The 14,958-nt window shown below is 35.0% G+C and overlaps 2 protein-coding genes across 3 annotated transcripts; both read right to left on the bottom strand.

Annotated features, from left to right (window-relative positions):
• Positions 1 to 446: 446 nt before the first annotated feature.
• On the bottom strand, positions 447 to 3,712 carry hoxb8a (homeobox B8a). Of its 2 annotated transcripts, none has more exons than XM_049015729.1 (2): positions 1,943 to 3,712; positions 447 to 1,453 (listed from the first exon to the last, which is right to left on the bottom strand). In XM_049015729.1, exons 1-2 carry the CDS (start codon positions 2,367 to 2,369, stop codon positions 1,134 to 1,136), a joined length of 747 nt encoding a protein of 248 aa, XP_048871686.1. In that variant the 5' UTR covers positions 2,370 to 3,712; the 3' UTR covers positions 447 to 1,133. The 2 variants fall into 2 exon arrangements, with proteins under 2 accessions (XP_048871686.1, XP_048871688.1); XM_049015731.1 differs by having other exon boundaries at positions 447 to 1,450; positions 1,943 to 3,710.
• A 3,726-nt stretch (positions 3,713 to 7,438) lies between these two features.
• Positions 7,439 to 10,955, bottom strand: hoxb9a (homeobox B9a). Its single transcript, XM_049015522.1, has 2 exons — positions 10,301 to 10,955; positions 7,439 to 8,363 (listed from the first exon to the last, which is right to left on the bottom strand). The coding sequence occupies exons 1-2, from the start codon at positions 10,812 to 10,814 to the stop codon at positions 8,128 to 8,130; spliced, it is 750 nt and encodes a 249-aa protein (XP_048871479.1). The 5' UTR covers positions 10,815 to 10,955; the 3' UTR covers positions 7,439 to 8,127.
• Between the last annotated feature and the right edge of the window lie 4,003 nt (positions 10,956 to 14,958).

Raw genomic sequence — 14,958 nt, forward strand, 5'->3', positions numbered from 1 at the left:
CGGTTTTGTCTATCAGAATTTATGATGTTTTTGGTTTAAACAATTGTAATTTCTGCAATTTAACGGAAAGGAGCATATTTAAATATTCAAAATAATACACAGATTTCTAAAGTCAATAGGTTTGGGTGGAAAAAATAAACCCTTGCAAAGCGCGTTGCCTATCGAGCATTTGCTAATTAAATCTATATTGACAATGTGTGGGGTCTGTAAGTAATTCTCTAAAATAAAATAGCTGAAGTTTTTTGCATTTTCGCAAACTTATACTTTACTGTTCGCCATTGATCACCATCGATGCTAATGTCACAACCTAAACCCATACGAGGTCAATAAAACACATTCAGAGACTATAAAATGCGATATATATTTCTGAAGGTTTAATACGCGTGTTAGTGATCATAATCTCTAAGACTGACGCTTTAGGTGAAAAGTAGCAGAAGACAGTAAAATTATTATGGATTCTTTCTTGTAAACTTTATTGTGCCCTCCTTTTTCCGCCGTTTCCAGGTTTAGACAAAAGACAAAGAGGTGAAGAACAACAAAGCATGACAACAAGTGCCCATAAAGTAATTCACGAGTACAGTATACATTATGTGTCACAGTCACCGAAGCCTTTTATTTAATTATTTTGCCCTGTGCGCATGCCTATCCAAGAATAGAAAATACAATACCAATAACAACTAAACGGACTATCAAAGGATTAACGTAAAAAGAGAGAGCACCTACATCATAAATAGGCAGTTTCATGTTGTTGGATTTCATAGTTTGCTACGTTAATTACCATAAGATTAACGGGAACAGTAAAAAGTGCACCAATTAATAAACCTACACAGCTGCCAAAGTATATTTTAGAGTAATATTCTAACATCAAAAATGTTTCACATTAATTATTCCACAAATAAAGGTAGCTACTTTATGTCACTATAATATTTTCCAGCATTAGGTAGAAATGCAGTATCTCTCTGTCAGATCATTTTAACTTCTTTACACTGGATACGATATTTATTTTCATTTCCTGTTTTGACATCACCCTAAACAATGAGCAATAACCATAAGAATTTAATGGTTCTTAAGCAAAAGTTCAGATTTGTAAGTTCTCCAGCGACGTTAGAATGTTGAACTCCGTGCTTGTAGTCCTATATTTGTTTAGCTTTTTCGCTGTCTTCTTCTCGAGCCACTCGTGCCTGTTCGTCTTGTTCATTTTCTTTTTTTCGTTTCTCTATTTCCTCCTGCTCTGATTTGCTACTGGGAAATTTGTCTTTGTTGTTCTCTTTTTTCCATTTCATCCTCCTGTTCTGAAACCAGATTTTGACCTGCCTTTCAGTCAGTCCCAGAGCGTGTGATACCTCGATTCGCCGCTTGCGGGTCAGGTATGGGTTGAACAAGAACTCCTTCTCTAGCTCCAGCGTTTGGTAGCGGCTGTAGGTTTGCCGGCCTCGCCTTCGTCCGGCAGCTACTGGCAAAATAAACGAACGCAATTTTAAGACTATTACAAATAACACATAAAACATCAGTGAGCATTTCCATAGAAAATAAAAATTATTTAGGTTAATTTAAACCTCAGTTGTCATTTTGCATGTAAAAGCAGATTTCTTGCCAAACAAAAGCATAATATTGTGCTCAACTGAAAGCAGGTTTGCATGCATCAGTACCGATACACATTTAAGCAAGATCCTAAACACATATGTCCTACGTTACTAGATTTAACTTACACCAAGAAATAACTCCAAGATAACAGTATGTCATAAAATGTGCAATAAAACTCAGAGTGGAGAAAGAATTTCACTTATCCCCGGTTCTCACAGGGTAATTAAACAATAAAGTAATTCACAAGTTAGACCTCATAAAACAGTAAAAGGACGTTTTTCGGCATTTACACAGGAAATGCGCCTCTGTACCCGACCCTTGCCTAACAAACAGTAGTTCGTGTTTTGTATTGTCTCACCTTGAGGTCTCATCCATGGGAAGAGTTGTGTAGGTGAAGGACTTAGCTCTGTGTTCTCTGCTTCCTCTCCGATGCTGTTCGAGGTCAGCTTGCAGTCGCCGTACTGAACCAGATCCGTTTCTTGGGTTCCGAAAAGGGTTTGCCTTTGCAGCGCGTCGTACCCGTAGAAGTTGCCAGGTTCTCCGTGGCAAGTTACGGCGCAAGGATTTTGTTGGTAAGGGGTACTGGAGAGCGTGGATGCGCCGTGATGGTAAAACTCCTGAATCTGACTTGGATGTTGGAAAGTTCCTCCAGTACTGGGTCCGTAAACTACTGTTGGTCTACTTCCCAGGTCCTGTGCGAAACTTGCACATTCATAATAATTTGGGCGCAATGTATCACCACTTTTGTATTTTGAGAACAGAGAATTTACGAAATAGGAACTCATCTTTTGTTGTTCGGGTTGTTGTTATTGTTCTTGTTTCAGCTCTTATTGTTGTTTGTATATTAAATTTCTGTCCGCTGAAGGAAATAAAGACTTCCGAAGATACCCGTAGGTTCAGCGATTCCCAGTATATAGATATATGCTGTATTTCGAGAATCCCTGTCAATGTTCACGCCACAATTATATCGATTCCATACAATCGCATCTTCTGTTATATTCCTGCATTACAATTCCAGTCCAAAATGCCAGATCGTAAACAGTTTTCTGTGATTTACTCCGCCGAAAATGAGTTTTTTTCATATTTTGCAGTGTCTTTTCACGACAATTTGCATCTATTATGGAATCCTTATCCCATTGGCTTTGGCATTTCCGCACGGGCACTGAACGGCGCGCTTGTGGTATGGAGAGAGTGAGAGAATGAAAAAGGGAAAAAAGAAAAGGGTGAGAGGGAGAGGGAGTGAGAGAGAAAGGGGTGAGAGAGGAGGGGAGAATATGCGCATTAATATATTCAACCGGATACTTAATGAGATATCTGCCGCTTTACGTTAGATCAAATGTACACCTACCCCTTTAAAAAGATTACTTTTTATGTTGTAGCTAATAGGTAGCCTGAAATAAAGCAATCCTAGCTCTTAATTCGTAATTCTAACGAGGTGAATTCATTTTTAAATGTCAGGGTTGCATTAATAAATTGTGAGTGTACACGACTTAATTAGGTCCTATAAATGTAATTGCCAGTTTTAAACAACTTGTGAAAACATCTAACTCACTGGTGTAAGCCCATTCAGTGCAACCGAAATACTCATATCCTAACGTTTTAATGATCATACGTTCAGATATGTCATGAAAGATTAAAAAGCTTAAGAAGGGAAAGAGTAGTGTTTATAATACGATAACCGATTGTAAACCATGTGACAAACTGTACAATGTAAGAAACGCCAAGGATATTTGTTACAAATGCCATTTTCGGAAAAGCTGCAATGGTAACATTAATTCTGTTGGTATTGTGTTGTTACATATTCTTCAGGCATTTTCTCCGTATTCTCTCAAAAACCTGTTTACTATATCGGTATAGTTTAATTATTGCTTGTTCTTAGACTGATGTAACAGAAACCAGAACTAAAGATCCATATACAATTAAAAAACAAATTAATAAAATAGTAAATAGAGCAGGAAAAGAAAACAACAAAGTGTAGATATTAGTCGATGACAATTAAAGAGTAAGGACTTCATAAAATAATCTAATTATGTTTTTGTTCAAATCAGCGAAATCGCATGTAATTGTCACAAAATATAATGCTACCGCATAAGATTCAAATATTTAAAATTACTAGGGTTTTTCCAAGTGGAAATTGGTGTCTTGGTACTTAATTATTATAACTAGGCCGATAGCATATAAAAATATGACGTTTGGACCGACATTTGTTGTAGATTTCGAATAGTTTTGTGATGCATGAATGTACGTTCATATACAACTTATGTGTGTAAGATTACAATGATGTGTTCTCAAATTAGTGACGCAAAAGTGAGAAGAATATCATTATAATTAAATTGCATTACAAACTTGTTAATTTATAAATGTTATGGTAGTCACATATATTTAAATTGTATTTTAATAAGTAATGTATGTTTCAAGTGTAACATAACAAAATATATTTTATTACAAAAATGTTTATTATTGCGTTAAGAAAATGAAATAAAATTGTTTATATAACAAAGATTGTAGTGAACGTTTTTATGTAGCGTTTATGATTGCTGTATGCAGAAAGTAAACAATAACAGCAGTGTTTCACTGGTCTGTGATTTCGTATACGGACCTACACTAAACTCATTCCTTCAAAAGGGAATTTCCAAATATTTAAATTACTTCTGAGTATAATGTAAAATAAGTTAAGCCGAGTAATACAATCTTTATGGTCCTGAAATCTTGGTAAGGGAAAACAAAGGAATCACAGTGTTTTGTAGAGCAATACCGCCATCTTTTGGCCAATATTAAACATTACGTCTTGGATCCATTTGGAAGCACGATAAGCACAAGCTAAACATACAACAATGCAAAAATGCGTGCGCGCCCGTGCACACACCTACACACACACACACACACACACACACACACACACACGGATTTACCATTTGTCGATGCACATATTCTGAATTGTTTTGTGTGTGTATATATATATATACATGCATATATATTTTTTAGTTGAGCGTAAAGGGAGTAAAGCACGTCAAGGAAAGTATTACATTTATGCCACCTAAAACTAAACTGACAAATGTTAAACCAAAAATAAAAATTATCTTTTAACATTATTATTGTTGAAAGATTTACAAACATAGTGTATATATTTCATTACTGATTTTTCAGTTTGGAATGAGAGGGTTACAAAATTATAATTTCTGATTCAAATTGTGCAAACCCACAATTATTATTATTATTATTATTATTATTATTATTATTATTATTATTATTGTTGTTGTTGTTGTTGTTGATGATGATGTTCAGAAGTTGAAGAAGAAAAAGACGAAAGAAGGAAACAAGCTAGGATTTTCTATTCAGGACAACAATCGGTATTGTGTTACAAAGAGATGAATTGAACATTGGCATTAAGATGTGAAGAGATTAAGGTTGGCAGATTAACCCAGACGTCTCGCCAGAACATTTTTGTTCGGTTTTATTGCCCCTTATCGGGCAGACTGGGAGACCTCGGAAATGGAACAAAGGAAGACGTTCCAAACATTTGAATAAGACAGGCATATGGAGGGCCAGGCCCTGCCGCGCAGTCCCCCGCTCCACAAAGAATCTTCACACGACAAATGCTGGACAAACGAAATAAATAAATAACTCTGCCAAGGATCGCTTATGGCTCTGCAACAGTTATTTAGGTCTTGAAACTTTTCCCTTTCCCGTGTTTGCTTTACAGCCGTTTAGTTCTTAACCTTCAGAAATTTATACCCTATAAACTTTTATTGCAGTCATATTCTTTTATTGCGGCACACTGCATTGAATTTACTTTCTCGCGTTTATGACAGCCCACTTCCCATCCCTTTTTTTCAGATCATGCTTGAAGCCCTTTTTGTTGTTTCCCGTCGGGAGAAACAAAACAAAACACCTTCGGATAAAATAGATAAGCAAAATATATTCAACAATCGCTGCACACTAACCTTTTAAAACATTTTCTCCATAAAAAATATTCCATATATAAAACAAACCGGACTACAAAGATTTAATAAAGTATTTCAAAGCAATTAACTGCTGGCAATACCCTTGTTGGCGCAGGCCAAAATTCTTATTAAATTTTAATTGTTTTTAAAAAACATTATGTTTGTTTCGAGTAAAATTGTACTGGAAGTTGTACTGCACAAATCATGTATGCCACTGTCTGTTCTTTTGTCTCTTCGGCATATATTGTTTGCAAAAAAATGTGAATATAGGAATTCAGCTGAATTGTCCTACATAAAAGGTGATTATCAATCGCATAGAAATGAACCGGAATTATGACAGTAAGTATATGCTGAGTGTATTTTTAAAAAATGTGATTTAAATGACAAACACGACAAAAGTAGCGTTGTAATAGTGTAGTGTAAGGCATTACAATGCAATTCAGACTAATGCCTGTTTACAGACGAAATTAAATTAAAATAAAATAAAATCTTATGAAAACTTACCTCGTGATTCTAAAGACCCTTGATCGATATTCGCCTCAACAGCAAATATTCCTGTAACTCGCATAATATGTATTACAAAAGTATCATGCGAATAATTTCATGTACGCCATCGATGCCCTGGATAAGATTAAAATTGTAATCTTCAGAAGAGTCATCGGTTTATAGCCGTTTCCTTTATCCACAATTGGAGACAAATGTTTGAGCGCATGGATGAAATTTTAAGCACATGTCCTTCATTAAGATTAAAAAATAGTAGAACAGCAAAGCCTGGGACTAAGCGATGTGGTGAACACAAGCAAAACTAAAAATATGGTCCGTTTTAAACATCTAACTTCTAAATCTCATTCTCTCTTTTAATCTTGAAATAATTAATGAAAATAAAATACATTTATACATCTGTATAAATACGATTATTTACACAAAGTTCGTTTATTTGAAATTAATTCAGCTGTAGATCCGCGTACCTGCATAATTACAGGCCAACAGACAGCGAGAAAGAGTATATAGAAAGTAATTCTACAGTGTCTGCTTTCCTTAAGAGAATGACGTTAAATGATGCTTCAGTGAGAAGCTGATAAGAATTCATATGGATTAATGCAGATATCTTTTACTCTGAGCTGTAGGGATGCCGAAATAATCTCACTTCCAAACACGCGAAAGTCACACCAATTACTTCCTTGGCAGCACTTCAATGTTTCCCTAATATCGAGCACAACAGTGTAGAAAGTTAAAGTACATTTATACAGATGAAGAATGCACTTGTTTAATTAAAGGGAAAGAATATAAGGTACGCAAGACATTTAGATATTTATCACACTATCATAAATATAACAGTCGGCAACAGTGAATGCCTTGTCGCCTTTCCCATGAATACACTGAATGAACACATTCTTTACAATGAAATAATTTCTAATAAACGATAAAATTATTAATATCTTAAAAGCAATAAATGTACATTTTAAAGTTATGCGCATATGCCCTTCACTGGAAAAAACAGAAGAATGATATGACGCCAACAAAGCGGTTGTCAAAAAGGTTCAAATTCTCAAGTATGCGGCCCTTTCCCTCGATCATCCTACGTACATCAATACATATAACGTCCATTATTTCACCTATCTAAAGTGTAGTACAAGAGATTGATCATAGTTTCAGTGTTTTAGCGATCCCTGATAGTGTTAAAACTGACAGCAGTTTATGTGTCAGTCGTCGAGAAAAACAACTAGACATTTTCTCTCAACAGATGTAGTTGCCAAAATGACGCAAAGACGTGGTTGCCGTATATGTATATGTCCACATGTGATGTATACACTTTTGAAAAATCATGTTATATCTCCCGTGACTGTCCTGATGGGAAATTGAATTATAAATCAATTAAAAAGACATGGGTAAACGATTACTATGTGCATTTATTTTTATTCTAGAATCAAAGGGGTCACATGACACACAAGATATCTTGAACAATATAAATAATTTGAATGACAACAATAATACACTCAGCATTAATAACTTTGACTAACTAATGAGACATCACCAGCCCTTAGATTTAATACAACACTGAAAAAATACAAAGAAAAACCTCCCATTAGGTTACAAAGAAAGTTTAAACAAAAATAATACATCATCATCATCATTATCATTAACAACAACAATAATAATAGTAATAACAGCAGTAATAATAATAATAATAATAATAATAGCTAGAGCTACAATTAGACTGAAAGCCACAGCATGAGAAGTAACAAGAATACCAATATCGTTAGTAACCACAATAACAAAACAATAATTTGTTCATATCCCTGTCATGAACATATCAAACTTTTAGAACATATGAACAAACCGAATTACATATCGATGATTTTGTTTAATAATGACAGCATTATTACCGTTGTTGTTGTTGTTGTTATTATTATTATTACTAATAATAATCGATAATTGACGACAAAGCTTGGCATAAGAGATTATCTTTAAACAAAGGAATGTTTTATTTAAACAAAATATTATTCAAAGTCGTATCAAAACAACTATTTGAGGCAAACCTGACACAAAGAAACAGTCACACAACTGGAAGGATTGCTGATGTTTTCTTGTGAGCTTTCTAATCCTTGAGTTGGTCCTTATTCATTTTCTTCATTTTCATCCGTCGATTCTGGAACCATATTTTAACTTGTCGCTCTGTCAAGTTCAATTGACGTGCAACCTCATGTCTCCTGTCCCGTGTGAGGTACATGTTAAAGAGGAATTCCTTTTCCAGTTCCAGGGTTTGGAATTTGGTATATGGACAACGTTTCTTCCGAGAGGAACGGGCATGCAACCAGTTGGACGATGGGTCGTCTGAAAATAGAATTGAATAAAGGTTTGAGCATGTGCTCGTCACTCAAAACAAATAACTGGTACACCCACAAATACGAAGATTACAATCACGTCACATTTTTAAATTCAAAGGATATAAACATAGCTTAATACATTTCAACAAGTGTTGCAACCAACACTCCTTTTGTATATAACTGGCAATTACTTGTAAATACGTGCAAGTGGACAGTATAATGATAAAGTATAGCACGTGTATACACATTTTTATTCTTAGCAAACACTCTTTGTCTGAAATGAGTTACTATTACACAACTTATTGCTTAACTATTACGTAATTTTAAACAAAACCTAAACACCTAAGCAGAATGAAAACCATTAAGTATAAGTTTCATAGAATCGGCCAGCATTTGGGTCGTTGGGTTGCAAAATCGGCCCGTTTGGGTTCTGGTTTGCCAATATTGGCTATTTTAATAAGTATACATTAAACTAAAGCGGCAAATGATGATAGCACGTAACAATATGTATGTTCCGCTTCAAGAAGAGGTATAATTGTGTTCCGTTGCATTGACTGGAATACGCCAGAGGATTTTGTTACATTGTATCTTTAGAATTTTATTGAAAATTTGAAGTGCGGGGCCATGGAAGACTGATGGATTTAAACACGAATCTGTAAAAATGCAAATCCAACGTGTTTATGGTGTTGGGAATATAACGCAACATTTTCTTTGCTAATTTAATAATAATTGTTATTCTTATACAGGACACCATCAATATAAGTCTCATATATTCAACCTACACATATGATCAAAGTACAAATCGCAGGTTTAATGTTCTCTTGAAAATGAATGGCCACTGAAAAAGCAGAAGAACGTCGAGTCCTAAATTCCGTTGCTTGTGCTCTGCACTCTATACTGGAAGCTTGCATAGCTCAATACAGCACATTTCTGAACCGGTAAGACAAACGTTGGAAAATAAGCACATTTGTAGAATTCAAAAACTTTTAGCTATCAAAGTGAGTTCAATGCAGAAGCCAAATAGCCAATTTACCCTAACTGGCATCCATCCATCCATCCATCCATCTATCTATCTATCTATCTATCTATCTATCTATCTATCTATCTATCTATCTATCTATCTATCTATCTATCTATCTATCTATCTATCTATCTATCTATATTTTAACTTGTTCTTTTTACTTGAAACTTTATTCCAATGAGCCTTTTAAATGGAGCTCAGTCCCCATTCATTTCTGTAATTAGTTTATGAGATATAAACCACAATATGCACTGTCGTGGCTATGTAGCACACAGTTACGTTCCAAAGAAGTACGCTGAATTGCTGCATTACTGAGTGATATTATCAATATATTATATGTTGATCTGTCAGGAAAACATAATTATTACCTTTTCTTAGCTTTCTTAGCTAAATATATGTGCAGCCTGTTTGTGTGGGCAAAATATTAAGAACTATGCGTCTGCAAATCGCCTTGTTGATACATTTTCTTAATATTTCAGTCTAAATAAATCCGATCTCATTCCAAAAATTACCGCAACGTTCCGTTTCAGTTAGTCAAATATCCACTTAGACTAGAATAAAACGAATAAAACAAAAAGATCCGAGGCTCCACTTTGACCCAGTATTGACAAAGAAAAAAATGTAAAATTATAACAACTCGCCTTCTGCAGCCTTTATACGGGTAAATAATCCTGTTATCGCAGTAGTTCGTTCTGCATCCACCGGAAAACATAAGTCTCGTAGACTGAGATGCATATAATCCCTTTACAAACGTACGTATTCAGTAACTAACACGCCATTCTTATACAAAATAAAGGAGTTTGCCGTACTCTTCCACTAGATTCGGCAGCATGCGTTCTTGTGGTTTCTCTTTTCTTTGTTCCTGTTTTATGACAGCCTTTAAACGCTTTACAGACTGTTTACTTCCTCTTTTTATAACTTACTTTGATCTGGCCCCTCTTTGTCTTCGCTGCTTTCGCAAATATCCTTATTGTCCTCGAAACCAGAGACACGATTGGAATTAACCTCTCTAGCAGAAGACGACTCCACGGTATACTCGGATCCTCCAATTTTAGGCGGCTCTCCGAGATGTCCAAGCAGCGGCTCTAGCTTCACCTGCCCCTGTCCAGTTATGGATTCCGGTCTCGAGGCAGGATCCAGCCAAGTGCTAAGGTACCTAGCATCCGGTGAAGGAACAGGGTGAGCTGGGACATAAGAATGGTAAACCGATGGTAAACTGTTGGACGGGTAAGAATTGAAAGGACTCCAGGGAGCGCTGAAAACCGGAGGTTTTGGTTGGAAGCTGCAGGACGGAAATTCGGGATGATCACCCTGTCCTCCTGGCTGCCTGGAACTCTGATATTGTGCATTATAGAACTTGGCTGAAGTCGGGTCTTCGTTTTCATGACTTATTAAAGAATCGACATAGTAGTTGCTAAGAGTTCCAGAAATTGACATTCTCAGACATTATACAACTCACGATTCATTAAAGAAAAAATATATAGGAGACAGGAAGATTTGCATGCTACTCTTCTCGACTTCTCAGCCAACAAAGTAGGGTAGGCTGTTGTGCTGCGCGCTCCCAGTGAAGTGATTGGTCAGCCTTTTTCCCTGAGCCTGATAAAGCTTCAATGAGGCATAAATCAGTCCAGCAAAGGGGCAACCAGCATCGCTCCTCTGCTCGCGCCTACCTTATTTTAAAGTAGTAACAGTATGTTTTTTAATGTACTAAATGGGAAAATGGGAATAAACCTCCACATAGTAGCACAAAGGGATTAACCAATAGATCTAAGAAGAATAAAAACAATAATGAATCCATTCAATCATCCATCTGCTTATTCAAAACAAGGTCTATATACTCGTAGTTGTAGCATTAGCGATAATAATAATAATAATAATAATAATAATAATAATAATGCTTAGTTTATTTCGGCCCTTTATGAATGGTGTAACTTATTAGAAAGTTGTAATGTCAAGCTAATATAGATCTCTCTAGGAAAAGAATGTTAAATATTTGTGCTAATCATAAATGTAAAGCACACCCTCAAAATTTATGGACGAAAGTGCTTACAAGTTTTTGCTAGTTAAATGGTGTAATAAAAGCTGCATCAGGAAGCTCTGATTTTATGGACTTGATATACAGCCGGACTCAAACACCATAAACGGAAATCTTGAACCATAATTTCCAAATTCTACACAACATTCATACGAACAAAGTACTGTAATTAATACAAAATTAGCATAAGACAGAAGTTTTGTATTTTATAGGGTGAGATTTGATGAAACCGTGGCAGATTAAAAACCATTACATACTTTTCTGGTTATTTTTCTGTATGAAATGTTAAACGTTTGTTTCGTCATCAATGAATGCAGCAGCAGCATTGTAATTGCGACCAAACCAATATGACAGCGATTATAATATGTGTGTTTGAACATATTGTTTTATATCATACTAAATTTAATTTTATTATATATGCGGAGCATGAAAAACCACTGCATTATGTGACTGCACTGGAAATATTTGTTTTCCAATGATGGACTGGGAAATATTAAACTAATAAGATAAACTGCTTTTGAAAAGGCGAATAGAGAATCCGTAACTTAATGTCAATGATGTATATGCCATTATAACATTAGAGAAACAGAAAAGCGCAGTAATCATTTATTACACTATAACGTAACTCGTACATTTACATTAACGTAACTAGTAATATCTCGTACATTTGCACTTCTTGATATGGTTTGATATGCTTATAGAGATATCGATGAAATAGAGGTGAATGATGGCTTTGCATGTTTCGGACACAAATTTGCATCGTTCATAATATACATTAATACGAGAATTGTTTTGCAGTTTTGACGTCGCATGAAGTTCTGTGGTAGCCAAGTGAACGCGAAACATGTCACTAAAAGAGATATACATACGAATATAGACATGGGTTACCTGCCCCCAGATAGTCAGACAATAAAAAGAATACTTTACATCAACATATTATTTTCACAAATGAAGACACTTGTGAATAATTCGTTGTAGGCGTCTTTCGCAATAAATTGAGATATTGTTAGGTCTTTAACTAACACTTTTTCCTACAGTCTTGCAAAAATTGTATATATTTAATTACGGCTATATTTATGCTATGAATTGCTCAGAAATCTGTTAATGAACATATAAAGGATAGTGAATAAATTTCCCGAATCTGCAGACATTCTCGGTGGGATCTTGTTCAAATAGAAGACACCAGACATTTGAATATACCACTAAATACAATACCGTATGGACTTGATCAGATTATTGTAATGCGTTACGCCCTTAAGTATAGTCAAACCCGTACATCACACGTTCTCTGTGTGCACGGAATTCGAAAATTCGAAATATCAGAAAAAGTTGCTTCATCTATAAACTACATTTAGCAAAAATTATGCATATATATATATTTTTATCACAGATGTACGGTAAATGATTGAAAAATCAATTTTAGCCTGTTATTGAGCTAATGGATATGACTGACACCTATCCGACTAACACATGTGTCAAACATATCAAATGTAGGCCTATATAATTGATTTTCAAGGCTTTAAAATGCGCAGTCTTTTAGTAATAACGTTACCGATTTTTTTAAATCATTATTACGACAGATATTGGACTGTTTTAAGGCGTGGTACCTATTACTGTAGAAATTCATAAAGTTTTAAGTCATTGTAGCAATAAACGTACAGCCAAACAATACCATCCGACCTAAACCGTACGGTATTTCAGCTTTCCCAGGTTCAGAGCTATTTCAGCAATGACATCATCGACCCAAGCACTGGTCGAGAATTCATTGCCAAGAAACACCGCCGCCGGGAATGAGCACGACCAGCAACATCTACAAGATGATCTCTAGGTAAGAAAATAAAAGCGTTATTTAAAAAAAAATGTAACAAAAACAAATTGCCGAATGTAAAATAAGTCCAGTTGTATATATACTATACGACTAATAGAATTGTGTAAAGTATTGTACAGGATAATAATATTCCTAAAAGGCAGAGTTCAGATACACCACATACTATTAAATTTGCATATCATGCACGCCACAAAAACCTGGATATAATATAGCACGTCGCTAATACATAAAATGGTGCGTTCCCAACATGGCGGCTTTAGTGCTATAACTTACGCTATCCATTTAGTAGACGAAGTAGCATAATAGACGGAGAATCCATTCAAAGTATGTGAGCTTTACATGCACTGTCCGCAAATCACAAGTTTTATTACAAAACATAGGTTAGTTTCGAACTAAGTTTTCATTACCAGAATAAACGATAAACTCATTTAACAATCTATTTCAATGGTAAATATCCATCAAGAAAACAATAGCTATATTGAGTTGGATAACACTCAACAGGACCACATTGCCGAAGCAAACAACGATGTTTCGAGTTTCATGTGACTCTATTGAAAATGGAATAACAGTAAAATTTTGCAGTGTATTTCCTGTTAATGAAATTTCTGAGAAATGAAAATTGTCTGCTAAAAATTCCATAACTCAACTGCGTAAACCGTATATTTATAGTTTGAAGAAACAGACTATGGTTAGTGTTGCTGGATAATCTGAATAAATAACATTTTCTGTAGAAGCCTATACTGGGACACTTCTGTAGGCTATACGAGGTTTAAAACTCTGGCAATGCCAATTTGGTTAAAAAATCATAACGTTGTTGCACCACAAACAGTTACATCTGTGTAAATAACATCTGCGTATTCACACACATAGATAGATAGATAGATAGATAGATAGATAGATAGATAGATAGATAGATAGATAGATAGATAGATAGATAGATAGATGAATAACATAAATAGTGTAGCTTTTGTGGGATCTATAACTTATTGCAATATGAAATGATGCTTAAAACTGAAAGGAAATTACAAGTAGGCCTATTGCTTTTTAAAAAAGTTTACAAGAGTGAATGATGCACGGATAAAGACTCATAAAGAAACTACACATCTATAAGAAAAATACATAAAGTACATCTGAAATATCGCAACTTGGTATATGTTATGCGCTTAGCATTTTTATTCATATGTAATTAATTACACATAAATTGGAATAGAAACGTTAACATACATATAAGCGTGTTGAAAGACTGATTAACAAGCAATGCAATGTATTTTGTTCTACACATTTTTGTAAAAAAAAGTCACGTTTTCAATATGCCTGTGCACTTTACAACTGCCTTAACTATAAACGTAACAAGTGATTAAACAGATAAGCACAAAAGAAAGGCACGTCGTGTTTTAACAAACAACACATAATATATGTAAATTACCCAAAAGATGCACTTTGCTTAAGTCTGGTCATGCGACAGCTTTTGCTCTCTTAACTGAAGTTTTATGGTTTGGGTATTCTGTCCGAATCTGAAGCAAAATGCTACTTCCGGTGTTTGCTTCTTAGGGTTATTGCCGCGATCTCACGAGAAAATAGAGGACAAAAAACCGTAAACACGCCGGTCCGGCTCTGAAAAGATGTTTCTTGTCACAGAGTGACTTACACTGCAACCGATCTGAAGGCGGCGCTCTGGACTAGAAACACTTCTAAAAGCGTTTTGTTTCAGAATATAA

Source organism: Brienomyrus brachyistius, chromosome 5 (genome assembly GCF_023856365.1).
Source record: "Brienomyrus brachyistius isolate T26 chromosome 5, BBRACH_0.4, whole genome shotgun sequence".
NCBI classification, from domain to species: domain Eukaryota; kingdom Metazoa; phylum Chordata; class Actinopteri; order Osteoglossiformes; family Mormyridae; genus Brienomyrus; species Brienomyrus brachyistius.